At 35.0% G+C, this 13,946-nt stretch overlaps 1 protein-coding gene across 3 annotated transcripts in view; it reads left to right on the top strand.

The window, feature by feature from the left end:
• Positions 1-13,946, top strand: part of PRMT7 (protein arginine methyltransferase 7) — a 67,461-nt gene that overhangs the window by 43,325 nt on the left and 10,190 nt on the right. For all 3 annotated transcript variants that reach the window (XM_023495069.2, XM_031950215.1, XM_003758441.4), the window contains exons 9-11: positions 4,493-4,620; positions 9,698-9,836; positions 12,587-12,670. In XM_023495069.2, the coding sequence (XP_023350837.1) occupies positions 4,493-4,620; positions 9,698-9,836; positions 12,587-12,670 (351 nt within the window). The remainder of the gene's footprint in view (positions 1-4,492; positions 4,621-9,697; positions 9,837-12,586; positions 12,671-13,946) is intronic.

The raw sequence follows: 13,946 nt of genomic DNA, 5'->3' as shown, positions 1-13,946 counted from the left end.
TTTTTTTTTAAATTATAACTTTTTATTGACAGAGCCCATGCCTGAGTAGTTAACATTATCCCTTGCACTCACTTCTGTTCTGACTTCTCTCCTCCCTCCCTTCATCCCCTCCCCCAGATGGCAAGCAATCCTATACAAGTTAAATATGTCACAGTGTATCCTAGATATAATATATGTGTGCAGACCCAAACAGTTCACTTATTGCACAGGAAGAATTGGATTCAGAAGGTAAAAATAACCTGGGAAGAAAGACAAAAATGCAAGCAGTTTACATTCATTTCCCAATGTTCTTTCTTTGGGTGTAGCTGCTTCTGTCCATCCTTGATCAATTGAAACTGAGTTAGATCTTCTCTTTGTCGAAGAAATCCACTTCCATCAGAATACATCCTCATACAGAATCGTTGTTGAGGTATATAATGATTTCCTGATTCTGCTCATTTCACTCAGCATCAGTTCATGTAAGTCTTGCCAATCCTCTCTGTATTCATCCTGCTGGTCATTTCTTACAGAACAATAATATTCCATAACATCTATATACCACAATTTACCCAACCATTCTCCAATTGATGGGCATTCATTCATTTTCCAGTTTCTAGCCACTACAAACAGGGCTGTCACAAACATTTTGGCACATACAGGTCCCTTTCCCTTCTTTAGTATCTCTTTGGGGTATAAGCCCAGTAGAAACACTACTGGATCAAAGGGTATGCAGTTTGATAACTTTTTGCAGCTCATCATTTCTTAAAGCAAATCACATTCCATTATGTCCATATATCACAACTTGTTCAGCCATTCCCCAATCAATGGATATCTCCTTAATTTCCAATTTTTCACTACAAAAATATGACTTTCTGTTCCAATGAATTAGCTATTCCACTTGGCTTTGTGTAATATGTAAGTTTAATAAACATACTATCTCTACATTTATGCAGGACTTGAACAAAAATATTTAAAAGCACAATACCAAGCAGAGATCCCTGGAGTTTTCCTTCTAAATTGAAAGGATATATAAATCACTTATTTAATCAATAAATATATATTGTGTACTTACTATGTGCTAGTGATACATATACAAAAGATGAAACAAGTCCTACTTTCTCTCTCTCTCTCTTTTTTTTTTTTGGGGGGGGGGCTGAGGCAATTGGAGTTAATGACTTGCCCAAAGCCACACAGCTAAAATGTGTTAAGTGTCAGAGACCAGATTTGAACTTAGATTCTCCTGACTTAAGGGCTGGTGCTCTGTCCACTGTACCACCTAGCTTCCTCAAGAGCTTACAGTTTAATGAGGCACAAAACAAGTACACACACACACACACACACACACATACACAGACCCATTTGTATTTATATATATATCTATATCTATACATGGATATAGATATATACACATATATATTTAAATACAGAGTAATTTCAAAAAGAAAGCAGAAGCAGTTGCGGGGTTCAGGGATTGCATGTGGTGGTTGTAAGGAAGGGAATGCGTTCTAGGCTTAGAAGATGGCCGATATCAGAGGATAGAGAGGAGGGGGAGTTTGGGAAATTAGGACCAAGTCACTTTGGGTGGATCATAGAGAGCTGGAGGAAGAATAATGGCTCTGGGAGCTAGAAAGAGAGCTTGGGATCAAATTGGGTAGGGCTTTGAAAGCAAGAGTTTTTATTTGATTCTAGAGGCAATAAGAGGCCACTAGAATTGATTGAACAAGGAAGTCATCAGGGCAGCAGTGTGTGGGATAGCCTGGAGTGAGCAGAGACAAGGTCGAGAGGAGGATGCTGTGATAGCCACATGATACTTGTATGTATGGAGAGAAATGATGTGCATGGGGTGAGGGAGTGTGATACTCAGAGGATATACCTAACTAATTGGAAAGAGGGTGGAGCCCTTGAGAGGAATAGGATAGGGTGGGAGGGGAAAGGCTTTGGAAATGGTCTCTTACCTTTAAGGAATGATAGCTCTGTTTAATTATTCAGCCACTTCTCAATCCATCTCATTTCACTGATTCTAGTTCAGTTTTTTTATATTTTTTCTATAAGAATGAGATATTTTGTCACATACTTTGTTAAAATCTAGGAAAAATCTGTTTATAGAACTCCCTCTTTCTACCAACTATCAGAAAATTAAATAAGGTTAGTATTGCATTTTCTCTTTTTGTTGAGATCATGCTGGCCTTTTGTGATCTGTTTCCTTTTCTAAATGTTCACTAACCAGATCTTATGACATATTAAAAAATTTTGCTAGCAATTTGATGTCAGTTTCACTGCCCTAAAGCTTGAGAAATTTGTTCTTTTTGTTCCTTTCCATTCCAATAGTATTTCCATTCTCTGTGATCTTTCAGAGATGTCATTGTCTATCAGTGGCTCAATGATAACATCTGCTAGGTTGTTTGTATCTAAATATGTCATTCTTCTGGACCAGAATGAACTCTTTATGGGTAGCTAAGATTTCTCTATTTATGTTGTTACTTCTCTGGGGTATGAATTCTTTATTAATCATATTTGTTCTGTGCTTTTAGTCAAAACACCATTCTAGCTAGATGGGGAAATAAGCAAAAAAAGAATTGACTAACTTTTTTCCCCTTGTCATCTATTATTGTCTCACTCACCTTTCTTTCTTTTCTGTTTCCTTTTTTAATCCTCTTTCTCATCTCATTTTGTGCTTTAATTGTCCTGAGATTGGTATTAGGCTTTTGTATTCATCATCTCTTACATTCTTGTGCTTCAGTGTAAACATGCCTTTTAAAAATACTTAACTTTTAAATTAATTAAAACATAATTTTTCTCCATCCTCCCATTGGAGGGGAGAAAAATTTTAACAAATGTGCAAAGTTAGACAGACAAAGTCTTTCACTGATAATGTTCAAAAAAATGGGTTTTGATTAACATATTTTCTCATTGGTCTTCTGGAATTGTAGTTGGTCATTATTTGTGTTTACTTACTATGTTGTTATTGTATTGTATAAGTTATTCTCCTGGTTTTGCTCATTTATTCCATCACTTTTCTGTACATGTATTTTATTTCCATTGTGTGTCCATGTATTTTAAAAAGCTTAGTTGATTCATGAATTCTGGGTACCTCCACATTGGTCTCTTTAGATCACCTATTTTCCTCCTTTCCTCCTCTTTGCTTCTTCAGAATTTCATTCTTGTTATCTCTCCATCATTCTTTGGCTAATTTCTATGGTGGAATTTTAATTCATAGCCTTCTATTCATCTGAATAGTTTGAAATTTGTTTTCCTAAAATCTAGGGTATTTGCTTTGCTTTCATTTCCTTCTTTATCACCTAGGTTAAGAGGTGCCGGCCTCTTCAGGGTTCCCATCATTTCTATCCCGGGTTTTTCTTATTGGTGAGAATCGCTTCTAGAATAGATTTTACCCTTCTTGGTTTATCTACATTTGAAGGAGGAAAGGATCATTAAGGCAAATCAAGGTAATAATAATGACTCCGTTTTTATTAGAGGGAGAGCTGTAGTATGTTGACACTCTGATGCCATCCTCTGTGCCTATGTTTCCAGATTCATGTATTCATTTTTCTGGCCAGATGATCTTAAACCTTCCTCCCTCATGATCCCTTTTTGCCTGAGAAATCTTTAGGTGATCCTTGGTCTATAAAATAGGTATATGATAAGAAGTCATCATTTTGTGACCCCCACTTTCAGTGATGAGACCCTCTATTGGGTCTGTAGTATGCTTAAAATACCGTATACCCCCCTTCTTCAGGAATGATTGAGTTCAAATTTGACCTTGCATTACTTACTAACTTTGTGGTCCTGGACAAGTCATTTAACTTCTATATAGTTAACTAAATTTAATATAACAGTAATTGAAATTTAGCACTTAAGGGGAAAAAAACCCTGCTCTGTTTTTTTGCAAAATTACTAATTGACTGATAAATATAATTTGAATATATTAAAACTTTATAAAAGTATTTTTGGGATCCTGGCCATAGACTTCTTGCAATGAGGTCCTTCATAATGAATCTTTCTTATCGTGAATTGTGTTATAGCAGAAGTTCAAGGATTATATCTTTTTTAATTTAGCAGACCAAGTTTTAAAATTTTCTTATTCTTTTTCTCAACCCAAAATAAAGATATCTTAGGCCATTGTAATATTTTGGGATGGAAGAAGGCTAAGCTGTCCTTTGTAGTATAGTTACTGTCAAAGAAACATCATTTGCTCCTCCAGGAGAATGTGGGTTAATTAGTGTTCATAACCTCCATATGATTAACTCTCCATGAACTCCATTTTGAAAACTTCATTGTGATCCTGAAATAGAATATTGCTGTTATGGCTCTTTGAGAGGAAGTGTTGGGGATCAGTTGGGTAGAGAAAAGGGGTCTACAAATCTGGACAATTTTTTGATCATTTTGAATAATTTTTATTCATTACTCATCAGTTTGATTGTTTCTTACTCCCCATTTGATTTTCTCTTAAAACATTTTTTCCCTTTTTTTTTTTTTTTTTTTTTTTTGTTCTATTTTGGTAAAATCCTTTTAGTGGCGAGATCATTGGATGCAGTGTGTCTATTTTCTGCCAAATGAGGAGCCAGTGGTCCAGGGTGAATCCCTCTATCTGACTGCTCACCGTGATGATTATTGTGTGTGGTACAACCTTCATAAAACCAGGTAAATAAGTCCAAAAACATAAATGGACTAAATACATAATTGCTGAAAGTGTGGGAAACTTGTCCCTATTTATATTTTTATATTTGTTTAGATTTAGTGTTTGTGAGATCCTCCAAAGTCCTGTTTGATTCCTCATCATATTGTAGTGGTGACCCTGAAATTCTCCAATACTATGTGCTTGTAGAGGAGGTAGAAATAATTCTAGTGTGACCCAAGATGGGAAAAATAACTGACTAAATTTATGTGAAAAGGGTTTGATCAAGTGTATGTGAAAGAGATCTGATGCAATTGTTGCTGAAGGATTGAGTAGTCAGGTATCTGAAAGAAGGGAAGATACCAAAGGTGTTGAAAAAAAATCTTATGCTTTGTAAATACCAGGAAAAGGTGAAAAAGAACATCACTATCTCTTAACCTATGTGACTATTTTCTCATTTGTGTGAAATTTTTTTTGGGAGAAGCATTTACAGATACATTGAGGATATTTCTGATGAGAGTAGTAGTAGGAAATCAACTGGCCTTTTACAAAGGATATTCCACAGTAGATTATTTATTTGCCATCACACAACTGATTGAAAGATGTAGAAAATACAAGATATTGTGTTTATTTTTTGTTGACTACAAAAAACATTTAATTTAGTAGAGCAGAATGTCTTCTAAAAGTTTGTCTTCCAATAGGCTGTTTCCTTTGCATGAATCAAAATTATGCAAGTTTTTAATAAAAGTAATAGCAGAGATAACCCTCTTCAAAGATTTCTCTGATCATTAATATCAAGTGAGATAAACCTAAACATTTTCACCACTGCTATGGAGAAGGCCTAGTGTAGAATTCTAGTTGAAGAGGGATTCCCTATAGCTGTCAAGTTTCCTTTATGCTCTTGTTTGTGGATGACATTGTGCTTGCAATAAGTCTGGGGGCATTGCATCCATAATTAAAATCCATAATTTTCTACCCAGGAACAGCCCAGGAGATGTTTAATAAATATTTGTTGAATTTAAAATAGGTAGAAAAAATGTCATTTGTTTCATAGAATCACAGAATTTCACAAAAGGGAAATTGGTAGTCACCAATTCCAAATCAATTTTCAAAAACCTCAGGCATTTCTATCCAATATCAGACAAATGATTACCTAACCTTTGCTTGAGAGTGGATGGGAACTTTCTGTCTTCTGAGGCAGCTCATTTCATTTTGGAAAGCTCTGATCCTTAGAAATCTTCTTAAACCAAACTTGAATTTGTTTCTTAAAAGAGTTCAGTCACTGCTCATTTTGCTTTTAAAAACGAAGTCTACTCTTTCTTTCATGTAACTCTTCTCCAAATCATTTCCCACTTAATTCTTCTCTTCTCCAGAATAAACGCCCCCATTTCCTTAATTTGACCCTCCTGTAGCATGAACTGGAGGCCATCTGTCATTCTGCTTTCTCTGTCTTGGACTCTTTTTCATTCTTACAAAGAGTGTGTTACTCAGGCCTCTCTTTAGTCTACAGAATATGGCCTGATGAAAACAGCTCACCACTATACTTTGTTCTTTTAAGTAAGAGAAGGTGCTAAACAAACAAATATATATATATATATATATATATATATATATATATATATTTATATATATATTTATTTTTCCCCCCCCCCCCCCACTTTGGTCTCCTTTGCTTTTTTATTCACTGAAATTGCTTTTCTTTATGTTTTCTTGACATAAAATCTTGAGAATTTCTAGCCTTTCCCACTAGGATACAATCCTGATTAAAATAATTTCATGGAGAAATGTAACCAATGTAAACCAATTGCTGTCCTTCCTCTGAAGACTTTGAAGTCAGCTTTCCTGAATAAGATTTCCATATCAGTTTATTTCATCCTTTTCTGTTTCAAATTCTGAGACAGAATGGTAATTTTATCTCAAAGCGCTTCTTAATTTATGTTTGAAATAGACTTTGGAGGCCGGTGATTTCATCTCCCCTATGTTGGAGATGAGAAAGTCATGCAGGCAGCAGTTATGGGGGCAGAATTTGAACCCAGCTCTTCCTTACTCCCAATCCTGTCATCTCTCCATGACATTTTTTTGGTTGAAGTTTGTAGTTTTATTTTTTTTTAATTGAAGCTTTTTCTTTTTTTCTTATCTCCCTAAAATGTTTATTATGTACATAATGTTTATATTTACACAATTTACATAACAATATATTTACATATAATATGTTTATATTTACATAATAATAAAATACAAGCAATTAAATACATGTAAATCTTGTTGCTCACAAGAAATCAATTTTGCAGATTCCTTATTTTCCTTTACAAGTGATAAATCATGATATCTAAGGTGAAATGGCAATTTTCATTTTCTTTTATTTTAAAATAATTATCAATTTAATTTGAAATATCAGGAAAGACAACCAAATGTTTTTTACAACTCTCCTTATCATATTATTAGTTATTTCCTCAGTTTCTTTAAATTTTGTTTTTGTTCATTCTATTATAACATAACCATAAAACTATTTGTTGCCCAAATAATAAGGGAATGCCTTATTTAAACCATTAATGAAATATTCAGTGAAATCATAATCTAATCTATCCAAGAGAGAGGTAAAACAATGATATAAAGCAATAAAAATTTACTCAAGTTTGGCTTATCTAAGAAATTGTAATAATGCTTTTTTGATTTGTTTGTTTTTACTGAGGCAATTGGGGTTAAGTGACTTGTCCAGGGTCACATAGCTAGGAACTATTTAGTGTTTGAGACCAGATTTGAACTCAGGTCCTCCTGACTTCAAGGCTGGTGCTCTATTCACTGTGCCACCTACCTGCCCTATAATAATGTTTTTAGAAGGTAAAATAAACTTCTGCCAAAGATTAAGAGCAGAAGCTTTTCATTTTCAAAACATATGCAAGAATAATTTTTTACAATTGACCCTTGCAAAACCTTGTGTTCCAATTTCCATCTTTTTCCTCTACCCCCTTTCCTAGATGTCAAGTAATCCAATATATGTTATGCATGGTAAAAATATATGTAAATTCAATATAGGCATACATATTTATACACTTATCTTGAAAACAACAACAAAGAAGTGAGAATGCTTTGTTGTGATCCACATTCAGTTTCCAGATTTCTCTCTCTGGGTATAGATGGCTCTCTTTATCACAAGATCATTGGAACTGGCCCGAATGGTCTCATTATTGAGAAGAGCCACGTCCATCAGAATTGATCATTGTATAATTTTGCTGTTGCCTTGTTCAATGAAATCCTGGTTCTGCTCATTTCACTTAGTATCAGTCTTGATGTCATATTTCCTTTCCCTGACAGCTGATTCTTTCATGTGGGTGAGAGTTGGGTCCAAAATAGAGCTTTCCCTTTTGAGAAATGATATGGTCATTAAAGAAATTGGGAGATCATTGGCTATGTGGTTGTTGTGGGACCTTACTGGCAGATGTCCAGATAATTTCCAGTATTGTGACTTTGTTCTCGACTTGTGAACTCTCTCATCTCTTTTCTCTTTTTAACCTGATGGCCTTTAATATACGACAATGACCATATTATTTCTGTCTTTGCTTTAACTGCTCTCTGTACAGATGCTCTCTCTGATTTTACATTCTGCTACCTGAATTTCCTCACAAGTCTATCTTCTTAATATGCAATGTTTATCTTTCTCTTCTTCTGTAAAATCTTACATTAGAATAAAGTATTTCTTTCCAGAGATATTTTAGTCACAGATCTTATCTCACCAATATCACATTTGTTTCCTTCCATGAGATTCTTCTTAATTTTCCTTGTTAGCCCCACTTACTACATTTGTCTGTTGTACATTTGCCTCTAGAGAATTTGAAGCCACAGGCTTTATTTCTGGCTTCTCTTGTAAACTTTTGGATTGTTTTTCTTCTGTTCTTTTCTCTACCTTGTACTCTAGCCATTCTTGTGTGTGATCTGGAGATCTTTGAGAGTCACACAGCTAACAAATGTCTGAGGCAGAATTTGAACCCAGGTTTTCTTGATCTTTCAGAGTCCTCAAGGCCAAAATTATTTTCATGATAATATTAATTCCTAAATATGGTGAATATTGATAGATATAACCCACATAAACAAAAATTCTTTGGGGATCCTCCATAATTTTAAAAGACAAAAAAAGTGACCTACAATATAATTACCATACTGAGACACTATCTTCTTAATCAGTGGTTCATTTCTCATTTCTGATTTTCTTTTTGAATTCTTTTCTTTGATAAATACCATTTGTGCCTCCAAATTCTTCATAAAACCTTATCTAAGATTCCATGTTCTGTAGTAATGAATTCTAGTTTCCTTCAAGCAGTATCATCTGTACCCGTATGAATCAATAGAAGTCTATAATAGATATTTTGATGAAGCTTGGGATATTCTCTATAATGTCTTGGATCCAGGCTCTGGGAAGACACCAAACGATGATGACAACTATGCCATCTTGATTATTGTTATTAGGTTGACAAATTCATGCCATTAGTTTTACTCAACTGGGAATTCCAACTGCTTCTCCTCTTGATATATGGTTGGGGATAATCTCCCATGTGATTGTGCCTGTGGGCTGATGTTACCAGTCTTGAGGGGAGAGTAGTGGCTCTCTAGGCAGCCCCCTGCTTTCATTTTGTTTCTTTATTTTTGCTTACACATGAATCTTTCCACCATCTAACTCTTGACCCTGGCCAGGATTCTTTTTTCATGCCTCATATCCTTTTTCCTTTGGACTTTTTCCACAATGAAGCTCTTTTAGATTTAAAAAAAAATCTTGCATTGTCATTAATAATCTGGAAATTGGAGAGCTGTTTTTCAGGCTTCCTTTCCCCTTTCTTATAGCAAGAAGAAGAGCTTGTACTTAGGTCCTGGAGAGACATAAAGCTGGGCACAAAGTGCAGTAAATGGCACACCTTCTCATGTTTTCCATATTTACATGTAGAGAGATTCTCAGGCCTTTCCCTTTCCACCACCAGGCTGTATTTTGTGAATGATTTCAATCCCAGAAGAGTCTTTTCAGTCTTTATTACCCCATTAGCTCTTGCTATCCTCTTTAGTGTCTCTGGATATCGTTAGTCATCTTAACCTTTAGTTCATGGTATGCCCTAGGAATGAAAAAAGTAAGAATAATTTTCATGAAGAGCGTCCCGTCTGTGAATGTCAGGCTCATTTGCTCTGGAACCGGCCTCGGTTTGGAGAACTGAATGACCATAAGAGAACAGAACAATACATCCAAGCACTGAAGAAGGTAAGGGTTGGGGTTTTCTAAACTCGGGAGAAGAGTTCTTTTCCTTTCCTGAAGTATTTTTTTGTCTGGAATTCATTACCTTGGTTCGCCTTGCTCTGGCTGCCTTATGCTTGGGTATTGGACCAGATTGCCTCAAGGGCCTGCTCCACTTCTCATTTGGAATTTGGGAATATACAAATCTGCTTTCTAGACAATCAGTGGATCTTGGCTCTCTGAGGGGCTTTTCCACTCAAGGAAGCATAAGAATGAAATGCATGTTCTTCTGAATTATTGCTCTCACTAAGAAACTACAAATATTTGGGAATATAAACATATAGCTTATATTTATATTGCCAAATATTTGTAGTTTCTTAGTTTATATATAACTTTGGTTCTATATAGTTTATAGTCTAATGCATTTTTGCTTGGTGTTAACTAAAGAAGACTAGATTTATCTTAAGAGTGAAATTGCTATGCTGAAGGCCTCCCATGGCTGATGTCCTGCTCAGGAGTCCTTGTTGTCAGGGCCACCAAAGGACAGTTTATGATCAGGGATGATGTCAGTCAACCTCAGAAGCTTGGGTATGGGGGCAGCTGGGCGGCATAGTGGATAAAGCATCAGCCCTGGAGTCAGGGGAACCTGAGTACAGATCTGGGTTCATACACTTAACACTTCCTAGATATATGGGCAGCTTACTTAAACCTTGATTGTCTGCCCAACAAATAAATAAATAACCAACCAACCAACCAAATAAATAAATAAATAAATAAAGCTCAGGTCTGTCTTCAGAGCATTCTCTGATTTTCTTAATTTCATCTGTGAATTTGCTTATGCTTCCAGAATTGGATTATGATATTAATTTATGCTATATCCATTCTAACTGGCTGGGCTTGACTGAGGTTTATATTATGTAACAATAGAATTAATCCTATGCTAAAATTAGAAGCTAATTTCTCTTTGAAAAATCTCTTTGTAATCTAAATGTTCTCTAATCACATATCTCATAATCACATAATCACAATCTTTTTTTCATTTTTTAAAAAAAAAATTTATTTTCCCCACTCACATGTAAAAACATTTTTTAATACATGTACATTCATATATCTATCATGTTGAGAGAGAAAATTCAAAACAGAAGAGAAAAACCATGAGAGAAAAAAAGATGAAAATAGTATATGTTGATCTACATTCAATCCCTATAGTTCTCTCTCTGGATGCATTGGTATTTTCCATCCAAAGTTTCAGAAGAACCAAGTCTATCATAGTTAATCATTGTACTATCTTGCTGTTATTATGTACAATGTTTTCCTGGTTCTGCTTGTTTTGATTAGTATCAGTTCATGTAAATCTTTCCAGGACTTTCCAAAATCAGTCTGTTCATCATTTTTTATAGAACAATAATATTCCATTACATTTATATGCCATAACTTACTTACTCATTTATTGCCCCGTTGATGGGTATCCACTCAATTTCCAGTTCCTTGCAACTACAAAAAGGGCTGCCACAACCATTTTTGCACATGTGGGCCCTTTTCTCTCTTTTATGATCACTTTGGCATATAAATCTAGTAGAGACACTGCTGTTTGATAGCTCTTTGGGCAGAGTTCCAAATTGCTCTCCAGAATGATTGGATCAGTTCACAACTCCACCAACAATGCATTAGTGTCCCAGTTTTCCCACATCCCTTCCAATATTTATCATAATCTTTTCCTGTTATTTTAACCAATCTGAGGGGTGTGAGGTGGTATCTCAGAGTTGTTTTAATTTGCATTTTTCTACTCAATAATGATTTAGAGAATTTTTTCCACTTGACTATATATAGTTTTAATTTCTTCATTAGAAAATTGTTCATATCAGAAGGAATTGTTTTTAAGTATAGCATGAATGATTTAGGTTAGATGTTCTGATGATATGTTTAGATGTTTGAGACATTATATTATGAGACCTTAAACACTTTCTGTGATACTTAAAGGAAAGACTTGCAGTATATTTCATATACTCAGAAGTCAACCAGTATTTACATGTTTTCTATATGTTCAGTAGAGGGGATTAGTGGGGATAGTGTGTTCCTGAGATTAGAGAGCTCAGAGTTTAGCTGGGGAAACAAGATATAAACATATGAAAACAACTAGAGAAAACACAAGATACAATATAGGTAACCAAGATTGTCTGGTATAGATACCCTGTGCTATAAGAATTCATGAAAGGGAAAAAAATCATTGTTGACTAGAAAATCAAGGAAGGTTTCATAGAGAAAGTAGTGCTTGAGAGAAGTGAAAGGATTGAATTGACCGAGAGAAATGCGGAGGGAACTCACCTGTGGATATGAGGTAAGCGCCAAAGTTGATTGGAATGAGTGATGTGTGTAAGGGACAGTTTGTGTTGGGGAATCATGAGATATAAGGCATATTGAATAGTAAACTGTGTGGTTCCCCAGAAATGGCTTTGCAGATAAAATGATTTGTAATTAGTAGTATTGTACATTTTTAAACAATTCTGAATTCCTTAAAAACTCCTCTCCTGAATAGGCTAAGCTGACCTCTTCAATCCTGTTCTGAGACTTTGTTTGCTTAACAGTCTGTTTTTGAGATAATTTCTATAGATGTTAAGGTTTAGATAACATTTAATTCTTGTTGATTCTGAAAGAATAAAGACAGATCAGTGAGTTTTTTCTTTATTTAAACTGGCAATGATTTCTTGACAAATGATATCCGAAAACCTTTTAATCTGTAATAAAAGTAGATGCTGACAGTTTTTTGCTTCTTTTAGGTATTGAAAGCAGACAGTATTTGTCTCTGCATCAGTGATGGCAGCTTGCTTCCAATATTGGCTCACTGTGTAGGGGCAGAACAGGTAATTGCACATTTCTACTTTCTTCTTAGACCCATTTTAAAGTTATCTATTTCTAGCACTCTTACCTCAATTTTTTTTCTCGTTTATAACTTACTTTACCCACATGGTGAACAGTTTTGGTATGTTGTTCATGTAATGGCTGTTGATATCTTCAGAGATGGTAGGACTTCCCTGTATTCCAGTGTGGTGTGAGGGAAACTGTCTTTTAAAATTTTTTTTTTTATTATAGCTTTTTATTGACAAAACATGTGCATGGGTAATTTTTCAACACAGACCCTTGCAAAAACTTCCGTTCCAACTTTTCCCCTCCTTCCCCCTCCCCTAGATGGCATGTAGTCCCATACATGTTAATTATGTTAAATACAATATATGTATACATATTTATACAGTTGTCTTGCTGCACAAGAAAAATTGGATCTAGAAAGAAGGTAAAAATAACCTGGGAAGAAAAACAAAAATGCAAGCAAACAACAGAAAGAGTGGAAATGCTATGTTATGGTCCACACTCATTTCCCAGTGTTTCTTCTCTGGGTGTAGCTGGTTCTGTCCATCATTAATCAATTGGAACTGATTTGGATCCTATCATTGTTAAAGATAGCCACTTCCATCAGAACTGATCATCATATAATTTTGTTGTTTAAATGTATAATGATCTCCTGGTTCTGCTCATGGAACTTCATGGAAGTCTCTCCAGGCCTCTCTGTATTCATCCTGCTGGTCATTTCTTACAGAACAATAATATTCTATAACATTCATATACTATAACTTATTCAGCCATTCTCCAATTGATGGGCATCCATTCAGTTTCCAGTTTCTAGCCACTACAAAGAGGGCTGCCACAAACATTTTGGCACATATGGGTCCTTTTCCCGTCTTTAATATCTCTGGGATATAATCCCAGTAGAAACACTACTGGGTCAAAGAGTATGCATAGTTTGATAACTTTTTGAGCATAGTTCCAAATTGCTCTCCAGAATGGTTGGATCTGTTCACAATTCCACCAACAATGCATCAGTATCCTAGTTTTCCCACATCCCCTCCCAACATTCATCACTATCTTTTCCTGTCATCTTAGCCAATCTGATAGGTGTGTAGTGGTATCTCAGAGTTGTCTTAATTTGCATTTCTCTTATCAATAATGATTTGGAACACTCTTTCATATGAGTAGAAATAGTTTCAATTTCATCATCTTAAAATTGTCTGTTCATATCCTTTGACCATTTATCAATTGGAGAATGGCTTGATTTCTTATAAATTTGAGTCAATTCCCTATATA

This window comes from Sarcophilus harrisii, chromosome 2, assembly GCF_902635505.1.
Source record: "Sarcophilus harrisii chromosome 2, mSarHar1.11, whole genome shotgun sequence".
Taxonomy (NCBI): Eukaryota; Metazoa; Chordata; class Mammalia; order Dasyuromorphia; family Dasyuridae; genus Sarcophilus; species Sarcophilus harrisii.
The sequence above is the reverse complement of the archived record's forward strand: the minus strand, read 5'-3'. Positions and strand labels throughout refer to the sequence as shown.